This window comes from Balaenoptera physalus, assembly GCF_965194825.1.
Source record: "Balaenoptera physalus genome assembly, chromosome: 11".
Taxonomy (NCBI): Eukaryota; Metazoa; Chordata; class Mammalia; order Artiodactyla; family Balaenopteridae; genus Balaenoptera; species Balaenoptera physalus.
In genome coordinates this window covers 63,333,263-63,353,810 of record NC_138896.1, presented here as the reverse complement: position 1 = coordinate 63,353,810, position 20,548 = coordinate 63,333,263, and the positions used below count along the sequence as shown (strand labels likewise).

Below are 20,548 nucleotides of genomic sequence, written 5' to 3'. Positions count from 1 at the left end.
CTTAGAATCTCCCCATTCTTAACGCAGCCATTCCTCTTTCTTTGTATACAGTGAATGCCCAAGCCTAACACCATTTGTCTTATGCACATAGTGATTTATTGTTTCAGGGATTACTGAGGATTTGATATCCCATCCAATCCTCATAACACTGGTACAAGAAAATTGAGTCTCAGTGAGGTTAGGTGACTGGCTAGTAAGTAGTTGGAGCCAGAATGTGAACTCAGATCTGACTTTCAAGTCCATGCTTTCTTTATTATACCAGAGTGCCTCTGTCCATCATGATGGTTCTATGCGAGGGGGAGACCAGTTGGGATCCTCCTGAGTAGCCACTTCTGTGAAAGGTGGTTGACTATATCTGGACAGTTATTTGATCATGGTTTCATAAGGAAGATGCTGTCAGTCTTCTCTGAGTTAGATTTATGGCCTGTCTCTGCACCTTGTAATTTAGTTTTAAGGATTATGTATTTCTTCCTTGCTGTTACTAGAAAGAAGTGGAAGGTGTGAAGGGTATATTTGGGTGAAAAGGGATTGTTTGGTTTCGTCCTATTTTGATAGGCTAATGGCTTACATATTATTTTGTGATGTAATAGTCCCTCTTTGCATAGTTATTCAAAGCAAGGTTTGGAGGCTCTGGAACAGATCTGCTGCATTCAGGGGGTAGGACTCTTGTATCATTGGTCACCCTTGGGTAGGCACTTCCCCAGGAGTCTGGGTGAACACGAGAGTAGGGTCACCCACATGTGGCAGTGGCTAAACAGAACTGCAGCAGTAAGGGCACTTCCATCATTTTTCCCTTGTCATGTGTCCTTTTAAAATTCTACAAGGGGTTTGTAATTAATATTCATGCCTTTCATCATGCCAGCCATCCTCACCTGCTGATTACCTATGTGGAAACTCCCAGGACTAATGTCTCCTGGCCCTGCCAAAACTGCTGTAAGAAAATAGGCAAACAGCTTCCTGTGTGCCTGTCAGGTGGTACTTTTTAAGCATTTATTATTGCTGAGCAGAGTTGTTGATGCTTCCTATATTGCTGAGCAAGTGTTGTTCTCTGACCAAAACATTTTCTTACCACTGTGTCATAGCGTCTGAAATTTTTTCTTCAAATAGGCTTTCTTTTTCATCTTAAAAGACTTTGTGATCTTCAAGAGTAAATACCTTCTAGGAGGGATGCCCGAGATCAGAATACGTTCACTTTTCTTGCCCAGGCAAGCTAAGATAGTGGACCCTGGAGGAGGCCTTCACTAGCTTCTAGTCTGCAAGGCTGATACCTATCTTGAGCTGCAGGAGTAAATGTTGACAGATGGTCTCTGTACCTTTTCATATAAGTATTTTGCAATATAATTTGAACTGACCATCCACCTTCCTCTAGAAGTTTTTCAAGACTACCAGCTGCCTGCTTCAGCCAGAGTTTAATTTTGCAGTTCCTTTCAAGCCCTTTCATGATACACTCTGGAATTCAGGATCTGTCTCTTTGAATGTGTTTTTTCCAACTTCCTGTTCTAATGGAAGCCTGGTTGTTCCCTAACAGCAGTGCTTCCTCTGCAGTCCCTCAGTTGCTAGTTTTTTTCTCCCCCAACCCGTTTACCTCTTTGTACGGCCATTTCTTCTCTATTCCATCAAAACCCCAGCTCTCTTGAAATGTACATCACTAAACTACTGTGTATTGCCCATCCCTGTTCTTGTCATCTGCCAGCTTCCTGTGCACTCACATTTATTCACTTGAGTTTTTAGTACCCTGAATATTCCTGAGGAATATGAAGGGGCAAGTATTTTTTAGTCACAGATACCCTGGTTATTGAGAATTGCTTTGATGTGGACTAGAAACATATATGTCTCTTTTTAGTTGTGAGAAAAAGTGTGAAATTAAAATCTTATGTAGCCTTGATTAAAGAGAAATATGAAAGACAAAGAATCATGCATAGAGAGGAAAGTGTCTCCCTAGACTTAGAGATATTTTTCATTGATGGTGTGTACTAATGTTAGGTCTTATTAGGAACTGAGAAGAAAATTGAAACCAAAAAGAGCTTTAAATAGCTGAGTAATTCCATTGAATATGAATCCCATAAGACTATATTTCATTTCAGCTCTGTATCCTGAGAGACAGACTTGCTTTTTAATTTTTTCCCATTCAATATAAATAAAATAGTATGCTCATATTGTTAGATTGTCTTTAGAAACTAGACTGTCTATAGTCACCTCTGATGTTATAAAACTGGAGTCATAAAACTGTTTTTGCAGAAGATAGTTATAATTCCTCCAATAAATATCTGTTGTTATTTACTTGTTATAAATATCACTGAATTTTTTTCCCTTTGCTTCCTTCCTTTATTGAGAGTGGGAAGAAAACTGTTCAGTTTGCTTTTCTTTTAAGCAGCTGTTTTTAGAAAGAATGATTCTGTTGTTTGAGATTCAAACACAACATGAAGCTTGTTATTTTCACACTGATAATAGAGTTGTCCCTCAGTAACTGCAGGGGATTGGTTCCAGGAGCCCCACCCCTATACCAAAATCAAAGGATGCTCAAGTCCCTTATATAAGATGGCAAACTATTGCATATAACCTATGTACATCCTCCCGTATACTTTGTCATCTTTAGATTACTTATAATACCTAATATGATGTAAATGCTATGTAAATAGTTGTAAATATAATGTAAATGATGTGTAAATAGTTGCCAGTGTGGCAAATTCAAGTTTTGCTTTTTGGAACTTTTTGGAATTTTTTTTTTTGTTTTTAATATTTTTTATCTGTGGTTGGTTAAACACATGGATGCAGAACCCAGAGATACGGAGGGCCAACTCTACATAAACTAGAGCTCTAACCATTAGAAAGTGTCCTTCTGTTGTGTCCTTCTGTTATTTCCTTAGAGAACTTGAATAGCCAGTTATTGTCCAAGCCCCCTCTCTGGTCTCATCTGTGTTTCAAACCTATACTATTATGTAGACGTCATTTGGTTGAATAAAACCAGCATGTTCCCTGAAGTCCATTTCTGCTCCAGAAGGCATGTTGGTGAGGGGTCAAAAAGGATATGGCAGATTCCTTTCTGGGCAACATAGATACAGGACTTGACTAGGACACACTCTTTCCACTGACCATTTCAAATCCACGTGGCACAATTTGACATATAAGGATTGTAGAAGCGAAAAGGCTATAACCAGTCTCTAAGTCCAGTGAAGTCCAAATCTGGGAATCACAAGAAGTAATATAAGTAATTTCCCAGGCCCAGCAAATCAGCATTTCTGGGACAGGGCCTAGGAATCTATATAAAGCAAAACTTTTGCAGTGGGGATTTAAGAAAACTCTCCATTAGGAGCCTTGACTCTTTACATGACTATTTGTGTGATGATTGTTCATTTTCCCTCAGAAAAGTCTATAAGTCACAAAATTATTGAGACATATACCAAAGTTAGTATAATCATAACAAATTAGCAACCAGTTTACTGAGTGAAAGAAAATGCAGTCACATTTGCAGTGTTGGTTTAACCACAGAGTTGAACAGAGATTCATGTTTAAAAATTTATAATAGAACAATATGGCAAACAAGATAATCATAAAGCCCTTTGGCTATGAAACAACCTAGAAATGCTGGATAAAACTTGAACATCCTTTTACAGGGCTTTCAAGAAAGTGAAATAAATCCTCAGAGCCTAGAATGAAGAGGAAATGGAAGTCAGAAAGATAAGTGGGTGATAAGGCCTTGGGTGCCATGCAGCAGTTTGGAGATCTTGGTCACCAAGGGATTTAGATTTTATCAGCCACAAGGGCAGGATTTGAGTCCTTGGGCTTACAAAGAGGTGGAAAATGGGAACCTAGATTAACAAGAAACCTAGATCTTTACAGGGCTACACCCTCAGTGAAAGCATGCATTAGAAAAAAAAGTGAGCCAGGAGCAGAGGGAAGACCTTAAGGAAGCTTGTGGGGCTTGTCCTGGGCTTTAAATGTAAAATAAAAGTCTCCCTAATAATTTATAGCCATGGATCAATCCTCATGGTATTTTAGGGTTCAAATTTGGGAAACACCAGACCAAGAAAGTAATATAAAATTAGGTATTTACATATCCAAGTACACCTGGAACAGTTATTTAAAAATTAACAATTTAAAAAATTGAGTTATCTAATTGTTTTAAGTTGAACTTTTTGGGAAGTAAACTCTGGGACAGGATAATATGCAGCAAATTTATTGGAGAGCGTTATTGGGATTAACATCTGTAGAGAGAGGGACGAAAGCAGGATTAGCAGTGGGAGAAGATAGCTGTGTTGCAGTCACAGAGTTACCTGTGTTCCCTTTGCTGGCTTCAGACTCAGACTGGGATGGCCTTTCAAGATTGCCCAAACTTGAAGTGAGAGGTCTGGGCCGTTAGACCCCTTCACTGACACAAGCACTGATTGGCACAATATATGAGGAAACATATATATATAACCAAATCACTGCTGTATACCTGAAACTGACACAACATTTTAAATCAACTATACTTGAATTTAAAAAAATTTTTTAAATCAAAGTGAGCAGGAGAAATGAAGTAATAAAGTCAGAGTGGAAAACTAGAAAAAAGAAAACAAAAACAATAGAAAAAAATTAATGAAACCAAAAGTGGTTCTTCTAGAAAAATCAATAAAATTGATAAACCTCTAGCAAGACTGATCAGGCTAAAAGAAAAGAAGACACAAAATACCAATGTCAGGAATGAAAGAGAAGACACCAATTAGATGAGATTCTACACTACTTAAAGGGATAATTATTATGATGGTTAATTTTATGTTGCATTTGACTAGGCTAAGGGTTGCCCAGACAGCTGGCAAAACATTATTTCTGGGTGTGTCTGTGAGGTTGTTTTCAGAAGAGATTAGCATTTGAATCTGCAAATCTGGGAGTTAGAAAGGGCTCTGACAGTTTGGTTGACTGGCTGAAACATGGACCAAAAGATGGCCTGTTGTGAATGAATCAGAAATGCCCGCCCTCCCTTGGTTTAATGTAGAGGGAGGAATTCAAAGGTTTAGGGAGATTGGATTATTAAAGTGGATTTGTCATTCAAGACCTACTCACCCACACTGGGAGGGTCCAGAAGACAAAACTTTCATCAGTGCTATGAGAAATAAATTGGCAAAGGGAGTGCTAGCATTCTTGAAGAGCTCCATGATCTCTCTTCTCTGTAAGCCTGACTCAGAATTTAGTGTCTAGAAATAATCCCTTCAACCATGCAGTACTAATTCCATTATTTTCCAATACCTGAAAGAGAAGTATTTGCATAATCTCTTGGACTGGGGAGGGCCTCAGTTACATTTTGTTCTGCTGCCCAGACACCTAGCCACTGCTAAGGATGGAAGATTCTAGACTGACTTAAAAGTACGCTTTTGGGCCTCTCCAAATTAGAGGTGTAAGAGCATCAATCAACATCATAGATAGGTATTTGAGAAGAGGCTGGAGGGAGAGGACCAATAGTCTAAGATGGGGCTAAGACCTCAGAATACTGGTCAACTAAAACAGAAATCCTAGTCTGAATGTTAAGGTCGTGTTTCTCATCTTTCTATAAAATCCTACTCTGCCAGTGTTGTGGGGCTGTTTGTTTGTTTGTTTTTAAATGCAAATTGGTGTGTGATTGACCTATGACAAAGGATCTGGTATAATTCTTCCCTCCCCAAAATGAAGGGTCAATTTTCCTTCCTGTTAAGTCAAGACAATGAAATTAAACAGGAGAACCACAAAGATAGGAGGATGTGTTGATCTTGCTTCTCAGAGACAAAGTGGTCCATGAGAAGGTGAGGCAGCCTTGAGTGTACGTCTGGTCCCTCTTGTTTCTATTTATTTTTATTTTTTGGCCATACCACACCGCATGTGGGATCTTAGTTCCCCGACCAGGGATCGAACACATGCCTCCTGCATTGGAAGCACGGAGTTGTAACCACTGGACCGCCAGGGAAGTCCGAGGTCCCTCTTATGTTTTAGTGTCCTTTTCTTTCCGACAAAAAGGGGGTTGTACTCACAAATGAACCTGGATTTAAAACCAGAGATTTTGGATCCAGAGTCTGGGCCCTTAAAAACTATGGGAATGGTTGAAGGGATGTTTGGAAACTGCAATATTAAGAATAGAACTCAAGTTTCCAAGCAATTTATTGGCATTAAAGTAGGGGCTTATTCAGAAGAATGTTTCAGAGTTGGCATGTTCTATGTTAAGTGAATTTCTATGTTATCTGGACAGTTTAGTGCATGTAACCTGTTGCAAAAGAAAAAGCAGAAAGATCTGGGTTCCATTCTTGCCTATGTCCCTAATTAACTGAATATACTGTATAGCTCTAACTAACTCATTTAATTCTTGTTTGCTTTTGAGGTGCATGAAGTCCTAATATTAACTTAATGAACAAACTTTACATTGTCATGTTCTAGATTTTGACCATTACCTCTTTTATCCAAGTTTATTGACAACTAAATTGTTTCATAAAGTACTTTCACGTGATCCTTTTACTGAATGCTCACAACAACGCTATGAAGTAGGCATTATACCAATATTTGACCGACAGAGAAACTGAGACTTAGAGGCTGACTTAATAACATCACAGAGTAGGGGCTTCCCTGGTGGCGCAGTGGTTGAGAATCTGCCTGCCAATGCAGGGGACACGGGTTCGAGCCCTGGTCTAGGAAGATCCCACATGCTGCAGAGCAGCTGGGCCCGTGAGCCACAATTACTGAGCCTGCGCGTCTGGAGCCTGTGCTCCCCAACAGGAGAGGCCGCGATAGTGAGAGGCCCGCGCACCGCGATGAAGAGTGGCCCCCGCTTGCCGCAACTGGAGAAAGCCCTCGCACAGAAACGAAGACCCAACACAGCCATAAATAAATAAATAAATAAATAAATAAAAATTTTAAAAAATAAAAAATAAAATAAAAAATAACATCACAGAGCTAGTAAGAGAAAGAGCCAGGTCCCAAACCTAGGTTTTCTGATTCCAAATCCAGTGTACTTCACCTGTGGGAATTCTATGTGCTAAGAACGTGTGAGTATACGTAAAACAGAGGCTATGTGTTGTATTCCACCACCGTCCCAGCTCTCTGGGCCACTTTAAACAGATTCTATATAGTTCCATCTTCTTCAAAGGTAGGGTGTCCCTTTTCTACCACCATCATCCCACAAGATAACCAAGTCTTTCATCTTGGGGTGAGGATGAGGAGGCTTCAAATTCCTTGACTGTCAGATGGGCACCAGGCTGAATCTCAGGGCACAAACTGAATGATAAAACTGGGGCTCTAGGCTGACCATTGGCAATTAGTGGTCCTCACCAGCAGACAACTCTGGTTACATCCTTCCAGGCCACTGCTTGGTAGGGTGTGGATGATTGTAGGCTCACTGGTCAGTCATCCACAGCCCAGTTAGTCATTTTGGCTCCTCTCATTCCTTTCTTCTTCCCCAGCAGAAACACTTGTTCGGCAAGCATGTCTTTCCATCTCCCAAAGGTATCTATTGACCTGACAGTATAGTCTTTGTACCCTTTGTTTCTAGTCTCACAGTGAATAACCTCTGTCTACTTGGACAGGCAGGGGAGGAGAAGGGACCTCAGGTTACAAGTAAAATGATTTAGTGTAGGGGGAGCAGGGGCCACGTTGATTACTATTTCAAAATCTCCCATTCATGCTTTGAGACCTATAAAGCACTATGTCCTGGTTCTCCTTCTATTTGGTTGGCTGCTGCTTCTAAGCCTCCTTTGTTGGATCTTTACCCTCTTTCTGCTTAGCGCTTATCACTCCCTGACATATTTTGTATTTGTTTCCCTGTCTACCCCCACTAGAAATGTAAGCTTCTAGGGACTTTACCTCTTCATTTATGTCCCTAGTGCCTAGAATAGTGTCTAGCACATGGTTAGTACTCAGTTAATAGTTGTTGAATGAATGAAAGAGTAGAGGCTGAAATGTTTAAGCAAGTGTTCAATGAAAGCCAGGAGAGAACATATATACAGAATAACACCTTGCTCATTCAACAAACGTTCATCTAGCACCTAGTATGGCTTTGTGCTAGGTGCTAAGTATACAAGGGATCCAGACAGACATGGCCCTTGCCCTTGATACAGGAGGGAAAGGGGCAGGACACAAACTCTAGATAAATGAAGATGGAGCTCAGTTGTTGGGATTCGATAAAGACCGGCTAGAACCTGCTTGGTAACCAAGGTAGCTTTGAGAAAAGTCTGGTCATTGACCTTTAGCTCATTATACCTTCATTGTAATACTAAAAATCACGCCCCCTCAGCCATGACAGTTCCCAGATAGACCAGAAAAGGCCAAAAAGTGGGCAGTGGCCCAATTCCTGGGAAATCCCCACCCTTCCCAGAAATAGCAATATTCCTTCTGGAAACAGCAATATTCCTCCCATTCGTTAGCATATTAAATTACTTAGCCCATAAAAACTACAACCCCATACCCTGGGGCCACTCTCACTTTTCTGAGACGGTCCATATTTGGCCTGTGCAGTGTGTATCACTCTAAATAAACTTGCTTTCACTTTTCTTTGGTGAGCTCTTGAATTCTTTCCTGCACAACATCCAGAACCCTCACTTGGCTGTGGTCCGTCCTAAGGGCTCCTGTGGGTCCCAGGACATGACATTTCCCTCTCCTGCAACACCCTTTTGGAGCCTCTTTCTGGTCTGTCTCATATAGGGGTTGACGATTCCAGGAGTCCAAACTTAAAATATCTAAGTATCAAAGAGAGAATAAGAGTTCAGTTTCCTTTACACAGACCTAACTTTACCCAGGGTAATGGACAACTGCAACAACTTCCTCATTCCGGAGAGGCAGTGTCTCTCTATCGCAGTTTCAGCTTGATTAATATTTAACACCAGAGCTCCATTATCTCATCATTTGGGCAAGAGATACTCGACAGTAAGCCAGTTCACAAGGGAGTCATTTATAAGCCATGTTATTTACAGTGAGAACTGCTCTAAGGTTCAAGAATAGATTGGAAAAGTCACCCACGAAGTCACTCAGACATATGAAGAATTAATCCCCATCAACCTCAGTTGAACTGCAAATTAAAACAAAAAGGTTCAGTTCCTTCAGGAGGCAACAAGCGTCCTGAGGGCCTGAACCGTGTGATTCACCGCTGATCCTTGTGTTCCGGAATACAGCTACGCCTACTCTTTGGTTGGGAGGAATGAAAACCCAAGGGTCCGGGAGCTCCCCTTTTCTTTGCCTTCCCCGGGAAAAGCTGGGAACCATAGAGATGTGGCTTCCTAGAGAGCCGGGACGGGGGGGGGGGTGAGCGACCGGAAGTCGAGGTATCCGCGGGTCAGCCATTATTCTGGGCCTCAGGTGCTGTGGCGTCCAGTTCCCGTGTCATCTCCTGGCATCCCGGCGCCGAGGCGGCGGTCCCCAAGGCCGGAGCCGCTGCGGGAGCCCCCGGTGAGCGGGGTGGGCTCGGGTCAGGGTGGCACGCGGGGAAGGTGGCCCGGGGTGCGGCTTGAGCTCGCCAGGGCAGCGCAGCCTTCGCCGACCCCTCTCCGGCCCTTACCCCCAGCGCGGTCCCTCCGCTCCGTGTTGAGGTGGACGCCTTGGCTGCGGCTTGGGGAAGGTATTGAAGACAGCGCCCCTGAGTCTGTGTGTCTGTGGACCGGCCCTCGAGTCAGTAGAATGTGCTGCCCCTTTGAGAACACCGCCCTCAGTAGTCAGGTTCCCCAGCTCAGGCTTTTCTGCTCTTTTTCCATCTTCTTTGAGACTGATGCTGAGAAACAGCTTGAGACTTCCCTGGAGCAGGGGCTCCCAGACTTCTGGGGGCTTTTTCTTTTTCCCGTGAGGTATGGACCGGTTCTCATCTTTTAATTTTGTAATATAATGGTATTTAAGAAGCAAACTTAGACAACCCATACCGCCATTGCTTCAGAGAATGTATTTTCACATTAAGTACTAAGATGGTAAACTCAGTGTAAACGCCGTCTTTTGCAAGAAAGGTCATTGCCAACCTGTGAGTGACTACGTATGGTTGTTGTTATTTTCGTTTTACAGCTTGCCAGATTAAAGCTTTATAATGAGTTGTTGTCATTATTATTCTAAACCATTGCCTTAGAATAGTTGTTTGGGTTTCAGAAGTCTTTTCTTAGATGCAGTTATTTTGGATTTTTGGAGTTAGAATCCCTGAGTTCAGAATTTGCTCCCATAACTGAGTGGCCTTGAGTGAATCGCTTAGTTCCTTTGAGGCTTCTTTTGTTCTTTTTAACTTGTGGCTCACAAACCTTTTGTGAGAAGCAAACAAAATGTATGTTTAAGGATTTGTTGTTTGTATCTATCTGCAAAGTAAGAGTAAATAGAATTCTGATAATTTACTGTAGAAAATTATTTAGAAATCCTTCTCCCCCCACCCCAGGTTTTATTTACTTACAGACTTAATTTTTTCGAGCAGTTTTACGTTCACAGGAAAATTAAGCAGAAAATACAGAAATTTCCCATATACTCCCTGCTGCCGCTCTTGCATAGCGTCCACCCGTATCAACATTCCCCACCACTGGAGGGATGGAGTGGAAGTTTGGGATTAGCAGATGCAAACTAGTATTTATAGAATGGATAAACAGCAAGGTCCTCCTGTATAGCACAGGGAACTATATTCAACATCATGTGCTAAACCATAATGGAAAAGAATATAAAAAGAGTGTATATTTATGTATAACTGAATCACTTTGCTGTACAGCACAAATTAATACAACACTGTGTAATAACTGTACTTCAATCCAAAAAAATAAATCCCCCACCAGAGTGGTACATTTTGTTGCAATTGGTGAACCTGTATCAGACACATTTTAATCACCCAAAGTCCATAGGTTACATAAAGGTTCACTCTCTGTGTTTGTATATTTTATGGGTTTGGACAGATTTATAATGATTTGTATAATGTATCCACCATTTTAGTATACAGCATGGTTTCACTGCCCTAAAAATCCTCTGTGTTCTGCCTGCTTGTTCCTTTCTTCTCCAATCCTTGGCAACCACTGATCATTTTACTGTCTCCATAGTTTTGCCTTTTCCAGAATGTCATATAGTTGGAATTGTACAGTATATTAGATTTTCAGATTAGCTTCTTTCACTGAGTAGTCCATATTTAAGCTTCCTTTGTATCTTTTCATGTCTTAATAGCTTGTTTCTTTTTAGCACTGAGTAATATTCCATTGTTTGGATGTACCACAGTTTATTCATTCGCCTATTGAAGGACATCTTGATTGATTCTAGGTGTTGACAATTACGAATAAAGCTGCTGTAAACATCCATGGGCAGGTTTTCGTGTGGATGTATGTCTTCAGTTTCTTTGGATAAATACCAAGGAGCACAATTGCTAGAATTTATGGTAAGATTATGTTTAGTTTTGTAAGATACTGCCAAACTGTCTTCCATAGTGGCTGTACCATTTTGCATTCCCACCAGCAATGAATGAGAGTTCCTGTTGCTCCACATCTTCACCAGCATTTGGTGTTGCCAGTGTTCTGGATTTTGGCCATTCTAATAGGTACGTAAGGTATCTCATTGTTTTAATTTTCATTTCCCTGATGACATACGATGTGGAGCATATTTTCGTGCAGTTATTTGAAATATGTATATCTTCTTTGGTGAAGTATTTGTTTAGGTCTTTGAGTCATTTTATCTTAACTTTTTTTTTTTTTGCCTCGTCACACAGCTTGTGATATCTTAGTTCCCTGACCAGGGATTGAACCCAGGTCCCTGGCAGTGCAAGCTCTGAGTCCTAACCACTTGATCGCCAGGGAATTCCCCCTTGGGCCATATTTTAATTGAGTTGTTTGTTTTCTTATTGTTAAGTTTTAAGAGTTCTTTGTATAAAATATACAAAGGAAGGATGATAGTGTGTGTCTTTTGCAAGTATTTTCTCTCAGTCTTTGGGTTGTCTTCTCATCTTTGACATTGCCTTTTGCAGAGCAGAATTTTTTAATTTTGATGAAGTCTAGCTTATTAATTATTTCATTCAAGGATCGTGCCTTTTGTGTGTATCTAAAACTCTATCACCATACCCAAGATCATCTAGGTTTTCTCCTAGGTTATCTTCCAGGAATTTTATAGTTTTGCATATTACATTTAGGTCTGTGATCCATTTTGAGTTAATTTTTGTGAAAGATGTAAAGTCTGTGTCTAGATTGATTTTTTGCATGTGAATGTCCAGTTGTACCGGCACCATTTGCCGAAAAGATTATCTTTGCTCCATTGTATTACCTTGACTCTCTCTCAGAGATCAGTTGACTATTCATGTGGGTCTATTTCTGGACTCTCTATTCTGTCCCATTGATTTGTCTACAATTTTGTCAGTACCATGCTGTCTTCATCACAGTAGCTTTTTAGAAAGTTTTGATGTGGGTAGTGTCAGTCCCTCAACTTTGTTCTTTTTCTTCAATATTGTGTTAGTTATTCTGGGTCTTTTGCCTCTCCATGTGAACTTTAGAATCAGTTTGTCAATATCCACAGAATAGCTTGCTGAGATTTTGATTGGAGTTGCATTGAATCTGTAGATAAAGTTGAGAAGAACTGAAACGTTGACAATATTGAGTCTTCCTATCTGTGAACATGGGATAGAAATCCTTTTTTTAAATTCCTTCCATCACCCCCAGATCAGTTACCAAAGAACTGCTCAGTTTTTCTCAATTTTTCTCTCCCTACTACTACTTAATTTAGAACTTTATTTGTTGAGACTACAGGTTTCCCCTAATGTCTGAAAGTAAGGTTGTTCTTGTTTTGTTTTGTTTTTAAATTTAGGTTGTGCCAGGTCTTAGTTGCGGCATGCTGGCTCCTTAGTTGCGGCCTGTGGGCTCCTTAGTTGCGGCAAGCAGGTTCCTTAGTTGTGGCATGCAAACTCTTAGTTGCGGCATGCATGTGGAATCTAGTTCCCCGACCAGGGATCAAACCTGTGCCCCCTGCATTGGGAGCATGGAGTCATCCACTGCACCACCAGGGAATTCCCTGAAAGTAGAGTATTCTTATGAAACCTTTTATAAACTGAAATGATGTAAAGCAAAGAAGCACTTCCCTTAGGACACGTCTTGCTAACAGATGCACAAAGTAAAACTAGATAAAGCACAGATGCTCACAGACACAGGTTAAATCTACAGTGGCTTGATGCTGAGATGCTGAGTGTAATTCCTGTGGAAGGAGCTTGGCAGTGCCACTCTGGCTACTTGGGATGCCTCTGGCTGCCTCTTAGTAGCCTTTAGAATTTGCTTCTGTTTACCTTTTCACTCTAATTCTACAAAATTACCTCAAAGGTTACTTCCTTCTCTGATTTGCAAAGAACCTTTTTAACAGAGCTATATGTGCTGTCTCTCCCTTGTTTTTGAAATTACAGTTTCTTTATTTCTGGAATGGCTTTCCCAATACTCCAGTGGTCTTTTTTTCTTTACAGCCCAACCCAAAATTACCTTCATGAATTCTTACTGTGCTTGTATGTCCTCCTATTAATTGTACTCACACATTATATTGAAATTATATTTATATTTTGGTCTCGTCTGCTCCATTATAAGCATGAATTTTAAGGGTTCATGTGTTAAATAAAATTAATGAGGCACTCATATGTTACTGATAGTAATGTAACTATTACAACCTTAAAAGTTTAAACTATTTGTACCTTTCAGCCAAACAATTTCTCTTCTGGGAATTTTTCCTGAAGAAATAAGCAGAAATGTAACCAAAAGTTCATTAGCAAAGATGGTCATTGCAGCTGAATTTGTAATAGGAGAAAATTATAAATAATCTAAACATCTAACAACAGGGGACTACTTCAGTATGAATGGGCTAATATACTCTTTTTTTAAAAAAATAAATTTATTTATTTATTTTTGGCTGCATTGGGTCCTCGTTGCTGCACGCGGGCTTTCTCTAGCTGCAGCGAGTGGGGGCCACTACTCGCCGCAGTGTGCAGACCTCTCACTGCGGTGGCCTCCCTTTGTTGTGGAGCACGGGCTCTAGGCACACGGTCTTCAGTGGTTGTGGCACGCAGGTTCAGTAGTTGTGGCACATGGGCTTAGCTGCTCCGCGGCATGTGGGATCTTCCCGGACTAGGGCTCAAACCCATGTCCCATGCATTGGCAGGTGGATTCTTAACCGCTGCACCACCAGGAAAGTCCCATGGGCTGATGTACTCTTGAAAATAATGATGAATAATATTTGATATTGTGTTCATAACACAACGTGTGTGAAATTATGGAGCAGTACAGTTGGATCCAGTTTTGTGATCCAAATTGGCGCATGGAGAAAGGACTGGAAGAATGTAGTCCAGAACAATAGCAGTGATTGTTCTTTGGTTTTGTATGTGTTTTCTGGTTTTACAGATTTTCCATTTTGTAATAAGAAAGATACATATTATTTCTAAAAAACACACTATTTCTAGAAAGCAGAAGCCTAAGAACATAGGAAAGGGTGCTAGTTGCAGAAAGATAATGATTAACATTTGAATCCGTATACCAGGCACTATTCAAAAGCCTGAAATGTATTTCACATCAAATTCTTACAAGCCCATAAGATAGGAATTGTTGTTACTCCTATTTTACACGTTAACAAACTGAGACTTAGAAGTGAGGTAACTTGTTCAAGGTCACACAGGAGTAGCCAGGATGCCCATTGTTAGAATGGTAGATAAAGGATTTATTGTAATTAGGTGGAGGAGAAACTGTGAATAAAGACCAAAGGAGGGACTTCCCTGGCTGTCCAGTGGTTAAGACTCCGTGCTTCTAATGCAGGGAGCGCGGCTTGGATCCCTGGTCGGGGAACTAAGATCCCACATGCCACGTGGCAAAAAAAAAAAAGACGAAAGGAATTTCATGCTTTTGATATCAGCAGTGGTGTGGGTAACATGCATATTAGTGTCCCTAGAGCCTTGGACCTGGGCTTCTGTTAGAGGAGGCATGGCCCAGAATCTATAACTTTGCATTCAGGGAGGTTTCTTCATTAGTGAGAGCTAACTGGGGTCTGGAAAACCTGATTGTTTCTCTGGGTTAACTTTAACAATGATTTCTTGAGGTCTTATAGATGATGTTCTCCAAGCTCTAAGGAAGAAGGCAAGCAAGGATTGAGGGGCCCTAGAGAGGAGCCTTTCTTAAATAACAACAATGACAAGAGAAAATTGGGCCCACAGTGCTCTGAGACAAGAGGGCCTTGTTAAAGGGAAGGATGATACCTGGAAGTGGGGAACCAGCTTCCAAGGGAGCAGCTCCTCTGTTTGGGAGACCTCCCACCTGCACTTTAGACAGTTACGTTACCATGAGACATCTGGACCCCAGGAGGCACTGAGCCGGCTCCGGGAGCTCTGTCGCCGGTGGCTGAGGCCAGAAGCACGCACCAAGGCACAGATCCTTGAGCTGCTGGTGTTGGAGCAGTTCCTGAGCATCCTGCCCGGAGAGATACGGACCTGGGTGCAGATCCATCGCCCCGGGAGTGGTGAGGAGGCAGTGGCCCTGGTAGAGGAGCTGCAGAAAGACCTCGATGGACCAGCACTAAAAGTGAGAAAGGGGAAGGGGGAAGAGTTTGAGATGGAAGGAGGGAGTAGGCCCAGGACAGAGGGGATAGAGGATGATGCTTTGATTTTCATTAACAATTAATAACACAGCAGCAACCCTAATGCTAATTAAAACAGGTTCATGAGCTGTTCAGACCACAGGATGTCTTTTGAGAGAAATGGATTTATAATTGGGGTCTTTGGGCCAATTCAGAATCAACACAAGGCATTGACTCTGCTTTGCCTCCTTGGGTGATGCTTGCTAATGCTGAGTTTGGTTCAAGAATCTGAAGAACATAATGTTTGTAAGTGTTCCTCTAAACAGAAACATATGTATTGTTTGTATAAGTATGTTTGGAGTGATGTTGTAAGTCTGAAGTATAAAAGGCAGTGGGAAAGCATGAATGAAGTTTTCTAGATCTGGCAAGACCTCCCCATGTGTTCCCCTACTGGGGATTCTGTGAGCCAAGGGATTGGGTTGAGATATTTGTCTCTGATAAGATTTTATATCCTTGGCTATTAAATTGGGATCTTAATATAGTTTCTAGTATGTGTCAGATCTCTTTCTGTCAATCTGGAGCCCACTAGAAACATTTCTATATAAGAAGTCTGGAATATAACTTGGGAGCAGTACCAAGGATGGGCTTATTTGTTTAAATCATAAAAATGAAGAGTTTAGAGCTATATATTTCAGTGCTAATCACTAATCCATCTTTCTCATTTGAGAGATAAGAAAATGGAGGCAGGAAAAGGTTCACTACATTGTCTTAGGTGAGACATCTAGTTAGCAACAAAAGCAAATGTCTAGACTTCTAGTGTTCCTTCTGTTGGAGCAGGAAGGGATAAGTAAAGGGGTAAATAAGTAGAAGAGTGTATTGAACCCAGGTGTAATCTAAAACCAGGTCTGAAGCTCTTAATTGCTTGTTACTTCCCATTCCCTCCTTAACCCACACCCAGGTCTGGCTTCTGTTTCCACCGTTGTGTTCAGTCTCCTCTGGGAGAGGTCACCAGTACCATGAGTGGGGCTAGAGGGCAGCTCCATTGTTCTCAAGGCAAAGCTTTACTGCTGGTTTGATGCTCCATACTTGAGGTGGGTCACTCTCATCTCACAGTTCTAGATTACGGGCAGAAAGAGGTCCATGTTAGGTGAGTCCATTTTCTGGAGGTACAAGAAGAGTCAGCTTATTTTGTTCTGCTTGTTCCCAGGTTCCAGTCCTTGTCCAGGATCAGGACACTCTCCAGGAGGGTCTCAGCACTCCAGGAATAGCACTTCATCATGCACCCACTGGCAGCCACATATCAGCTGAAGTTCGCTCAAGTCCTCTTACTGACCCAGTGGTGTTCAACTTGCTCCAAGATCCTCAACATGGTAACTTGCTGGCTGTGGCTTTGGACTTTTTCAGGACTCTTACTATGGCTCATCTCCCTACTCCCAGATAGTTGCTTCCTCTCCTGCCCTTATATGAACCCCTTATGGTACCAAGCTCTTTCCTGTTCTCCCTTTTGTCCTTTCCTGGGTCCCTCTGACCCTTTATCCATTCTTTTTTTTTTTTAATTTATTTATTTTATTTACTTATTTTTGGCTGCGTTGGGTCTTTGTTGCTGTGCGTGGGCCTTCTCTAGTTGCGGCGAGCAGGGGCTACTCTTCGTTGCAGTGCGTGGCCTTCTCATTGTGGTAGCTTCTCTTGTTGTGGAGCACAGGCTCTAGGCCCATGGGCTTTAGTAGTAGCGGCACATGGGCTCAGTAGTTGTGGCTCACAGACTCTAGAGCACAGGCTCAGTAGTTGTGGCACATGAGCTTAGTTGCTCTGTGGCATGTGGGATCTTCCGGGACCAGGGCTTGAACCCACGTCCCCTGCATTGGCAGGTGGATTCTTAACCACTGCACCACCAGGGAAGCCCTTTTTTTTTTTTTTTTTAATTAAAAAGATTTTTTTTAATTTGGTTGCTCTGGGTCTTAGCTGCGGCTCGCAGGTTCCTTAGTTGTGGCTCGTGGGGCTCCTTAGTTGAGACTCCCCAGCTCCTTAGTTGTGGCATGTGAACTCTTAGTTGCGGCACGCATGTGGGATCTAGTTCCCTGACCAGGGATCGAACCCGGGCCCCCTGCATTGGGAGCACGGAGTCTTATCCACTGCGCCACCAGGGAAGTCCCCCTTTATCCATTCTTATTGCTATTCTTTGTGCTATTCCAGCCGTGCACGTGGGGGTCAGAAAAGATTTGTAGGTCATTTTATAGTCATCATTGCCTAGTTCTGGGAGCTCTGTGTCTTTTTGAATTCCTTGTTTATAGAAGATAAAGATATTGGACTTGGAGTAGTGGGCAGGAACAACAGTTATCTCATATGCAGCTTTTTCTCCTTCAGATTCTCCTGCCCCTGAAGCTTCTGCCCTTTCCCAGGAAGAGAACCCAAGAAATCAGTTAATGGCTCTCATGCTCCTGACAGCCCAGCCCCAGGTAAGATTTGCATCCTCTTTTCTTCCTAAGATCCTATCTGCACTATCTAATTGTGGCTGAAGTATCCTAATTGTGGCTGGAGTATCTCTCATCCTTGTGCTTGGGTGTCCAGTCAGCTCCCATCTCTAAATCAAGGTCCATGCTATTGGAAGGCAGACTTCATGTACGGTCTCCTATGTCTCCCTGATATCCCTTGCCCACCTCTTGCCTTCACAACATGTCTTCCCCAGAAGTGAAAGGGACCTTTCAGTAGGGGAGCTTCCTGGGCATGGATAATCTCACACATACCTGTTATTTCAGGAATTGGTGATGTTTGAGGAGGTATCAGTATGCTTCACTTCAGAGGAATGGGCATGTCTGGGCCCAATTCAGAGGGCCTTGTACTGGGATGTGATGCTGGAGAATTATGGAAATGTGACTTCCTTAGGTAAGGAGACTTTCTTCCCATAATTCTTACCTTTACTTCATCAGTTTTGTTTTGTTTTTTAATGTTTTTGTTGGAGTATAATTGCTTTACAATGGTGTGTTAGTTTCTGCTTTATAACAAAGTGAATCAGTTATACATATACATATATCCCCATATGTCTTCTCTCTTGCTTCTCCCTCCCCCCCAACTTCATCAGCTTTTGTTTGTTTTTCTTTTCTTTTTTTCTTCCCCCTGCAGTGGAAGTGCAGATTCTTAACCACTGGACCACCAGGGAAGTCCCAGCTTTTGTTTGTTTTTCTGATTATGAACATAGTATATATAGCATACTTATTTTGGAAAACACAGAATATTAGAAGAAAAAAAATTTTTTTAACCCACTATTTGCTAACAGCTACTATCAAAATTTTGATATATTACCTTTCTGGCTTTTTTTGTGTGTTTGAGGTTTTTTACGTTGTTTTGAGAGTGTGTATTCATGAATATATACAGTTCTGTAGCTTGCTTTCTTTGCAGTCACCTCATTCGTATTATCACAAATTCTTTGCAACCATTATCTGTATTGGCTGCGTAATTTGTGTCATAATTTAGTTAGCCATTTCTTTATTTTAAATAATTGCCATAATAATCATCTATCACTATGCCTAAGGTTTTTTGGTTTTTTTTTTTTAATTTCTCATTATTTTTTAGAAGTAGATTTACTAGGCCTAAGTGTTTGAATTGTTTTAAGGCTCTTGCTTCATACTGCCAAACTGCTTTCCATAGTAATCTCAGTCCTCTCTGCTCTTACCAGCTGTACATAAGAACCACTCCTTTGGCTCTGCCTTCATTGCTGCTGAGTAGTCCAATTCTTTTAAATTGTTGTTAATATAATTTTTTAAGTTATAATATCTATTTATTCTCAAGTGGATTTCTTTGATTAATAACAAGAGTATTTTTTTTAAAACTGTTAGCCATTTATGTTTCCAACAAACATTAAACACCTACCATGTAATGGCAACTATGGAAATGACGTGATTCTGCCCTTAAGTAGTGTGATTTGGGAGATGAACATAAAAAGAATAAACAAGGCAGAGTAAAATAATTGGTAATAGAGTGACATCTCCTCTTGAGATGGAAATGAAGAGGACAAAGCAACCAGTACCGTTCCTGGGGATTAGGAAAGGCCATGAAAGAAGTAGCTTTGTATTTCATTGTCTGAGTATCATGCTTTACATTGACAGCTTTATGATACTGAATTTCTATTCAAGAACATTACATATCGTTCCATTTGTTCATACTGCCTTTGTCTGTTTCAGGCCTGTTTTAAAATTGCATTCAGGTAGATCTTACATATTCTGGTTACGTTGATTCTTTGAAATAGGAATCTTTTCTGATGTTTTCTAATTGATCATTGTTTGCATACATGAAAATATTTAATTTTTGTATATTAATTTTGTACCCAGCAACCTTAGTAAATTTTTTATTGTTCATAGCAATTTATACTATATATTTTTACATATATGAGAATATATCTTTTAGTATCTCAGCTGTGGAATGGTGGTCAAACATTTTGTAGATTTTATATTTTGATACGTATTACCAAACTGCTTTCTATCAGTGATGTACCAATTTACACTTCTACAAAAAGAGTACAAGAGGGCCCATTTCCCCTGTATGTGCTTATGATTTGGTCACTGTTTTTTTGGGTTTTTTAAAATAATTTTTTTGTTTTGTTTTGTTTTGTTTTGGCTGTGTTGGGTCTTTGTTGCTGCACACGGGCTTTCTCTAGTTGCGGCGAGCGGAGGCTACTCTTCGTTGAGGTGTGCGGGCCTCTCACTGTGGTGGCCTCTCCCATTGCAGAGCATGGGCTCTAGGCACGCAGGCTTCAGTAGCTGTGGCTCACGGGCTCCAGAGCTTAGGCTCAGTTGTAGCGCATGGGCCCAGTTGCTCTGCAGCACGTGGGATCTTCCCAGACCAGGGCTCGAACCCGTGTCCTCTGTATTGGCAGGCAGACTCTTAACCACTGCGCCACCAGGGAAGCCCTGGTCAGTGTTTTAAAACTTTGCTAGCTAGATGACGAATACTGTCTTTTGTTTATTTTTCTTTCATTTCTTTGATTATTAGTGTTATCGTGTTTATTGGTCATTTTCTGCTTATTCATATCTTTTCTACATATTTCTTTTATTTACTAGAACTGCTAACCCTTTGTCACATGTTGCACGTTTTCCCATTTGTT

At 41.2% G+C, this 20,548-nt stretch overlaps 1 protein-coding gene across 17 annotated transcripts in view; it reads left to right on the top strand.

The window, feature by feature from the left end:
• Nucleotides 1-5: 5 nt before the first annotated feature.
• The window catches only part of LOC309637715 (zinc finger protein 197-like), a 33,618-nt gene continuing 13,075 nt past the window's right edge, over nt 6-20,548 (top strand). For 2 of the 17 annotated variants that reach the window (XM_082412763.1, XM_082412755.1), the window contains exons 1-6: nt 6-9,378; nt 11,194-11,467; nt 14,977-15,455; nt 16,658-16,820; nt 17,815-17,906; nt 18,207-18,333. In XM_082412763.1, coding sequence (XP_082268889.1) covers nt 15,066-15,455; nt 16,658-16,820; nt 17,815-17,906; nt 18,207-18,333 — 772 coding nt within the window. In that variant the 5' untranslated portion in view covers nt 6-9,378; nt 11,194-11,467; nt 14,977-15,065. The other 15 variants (XM_082412768.1, XM_082412766.1, XM_082412765.1 and 12 more) reach the window with 15 other exon arrangements.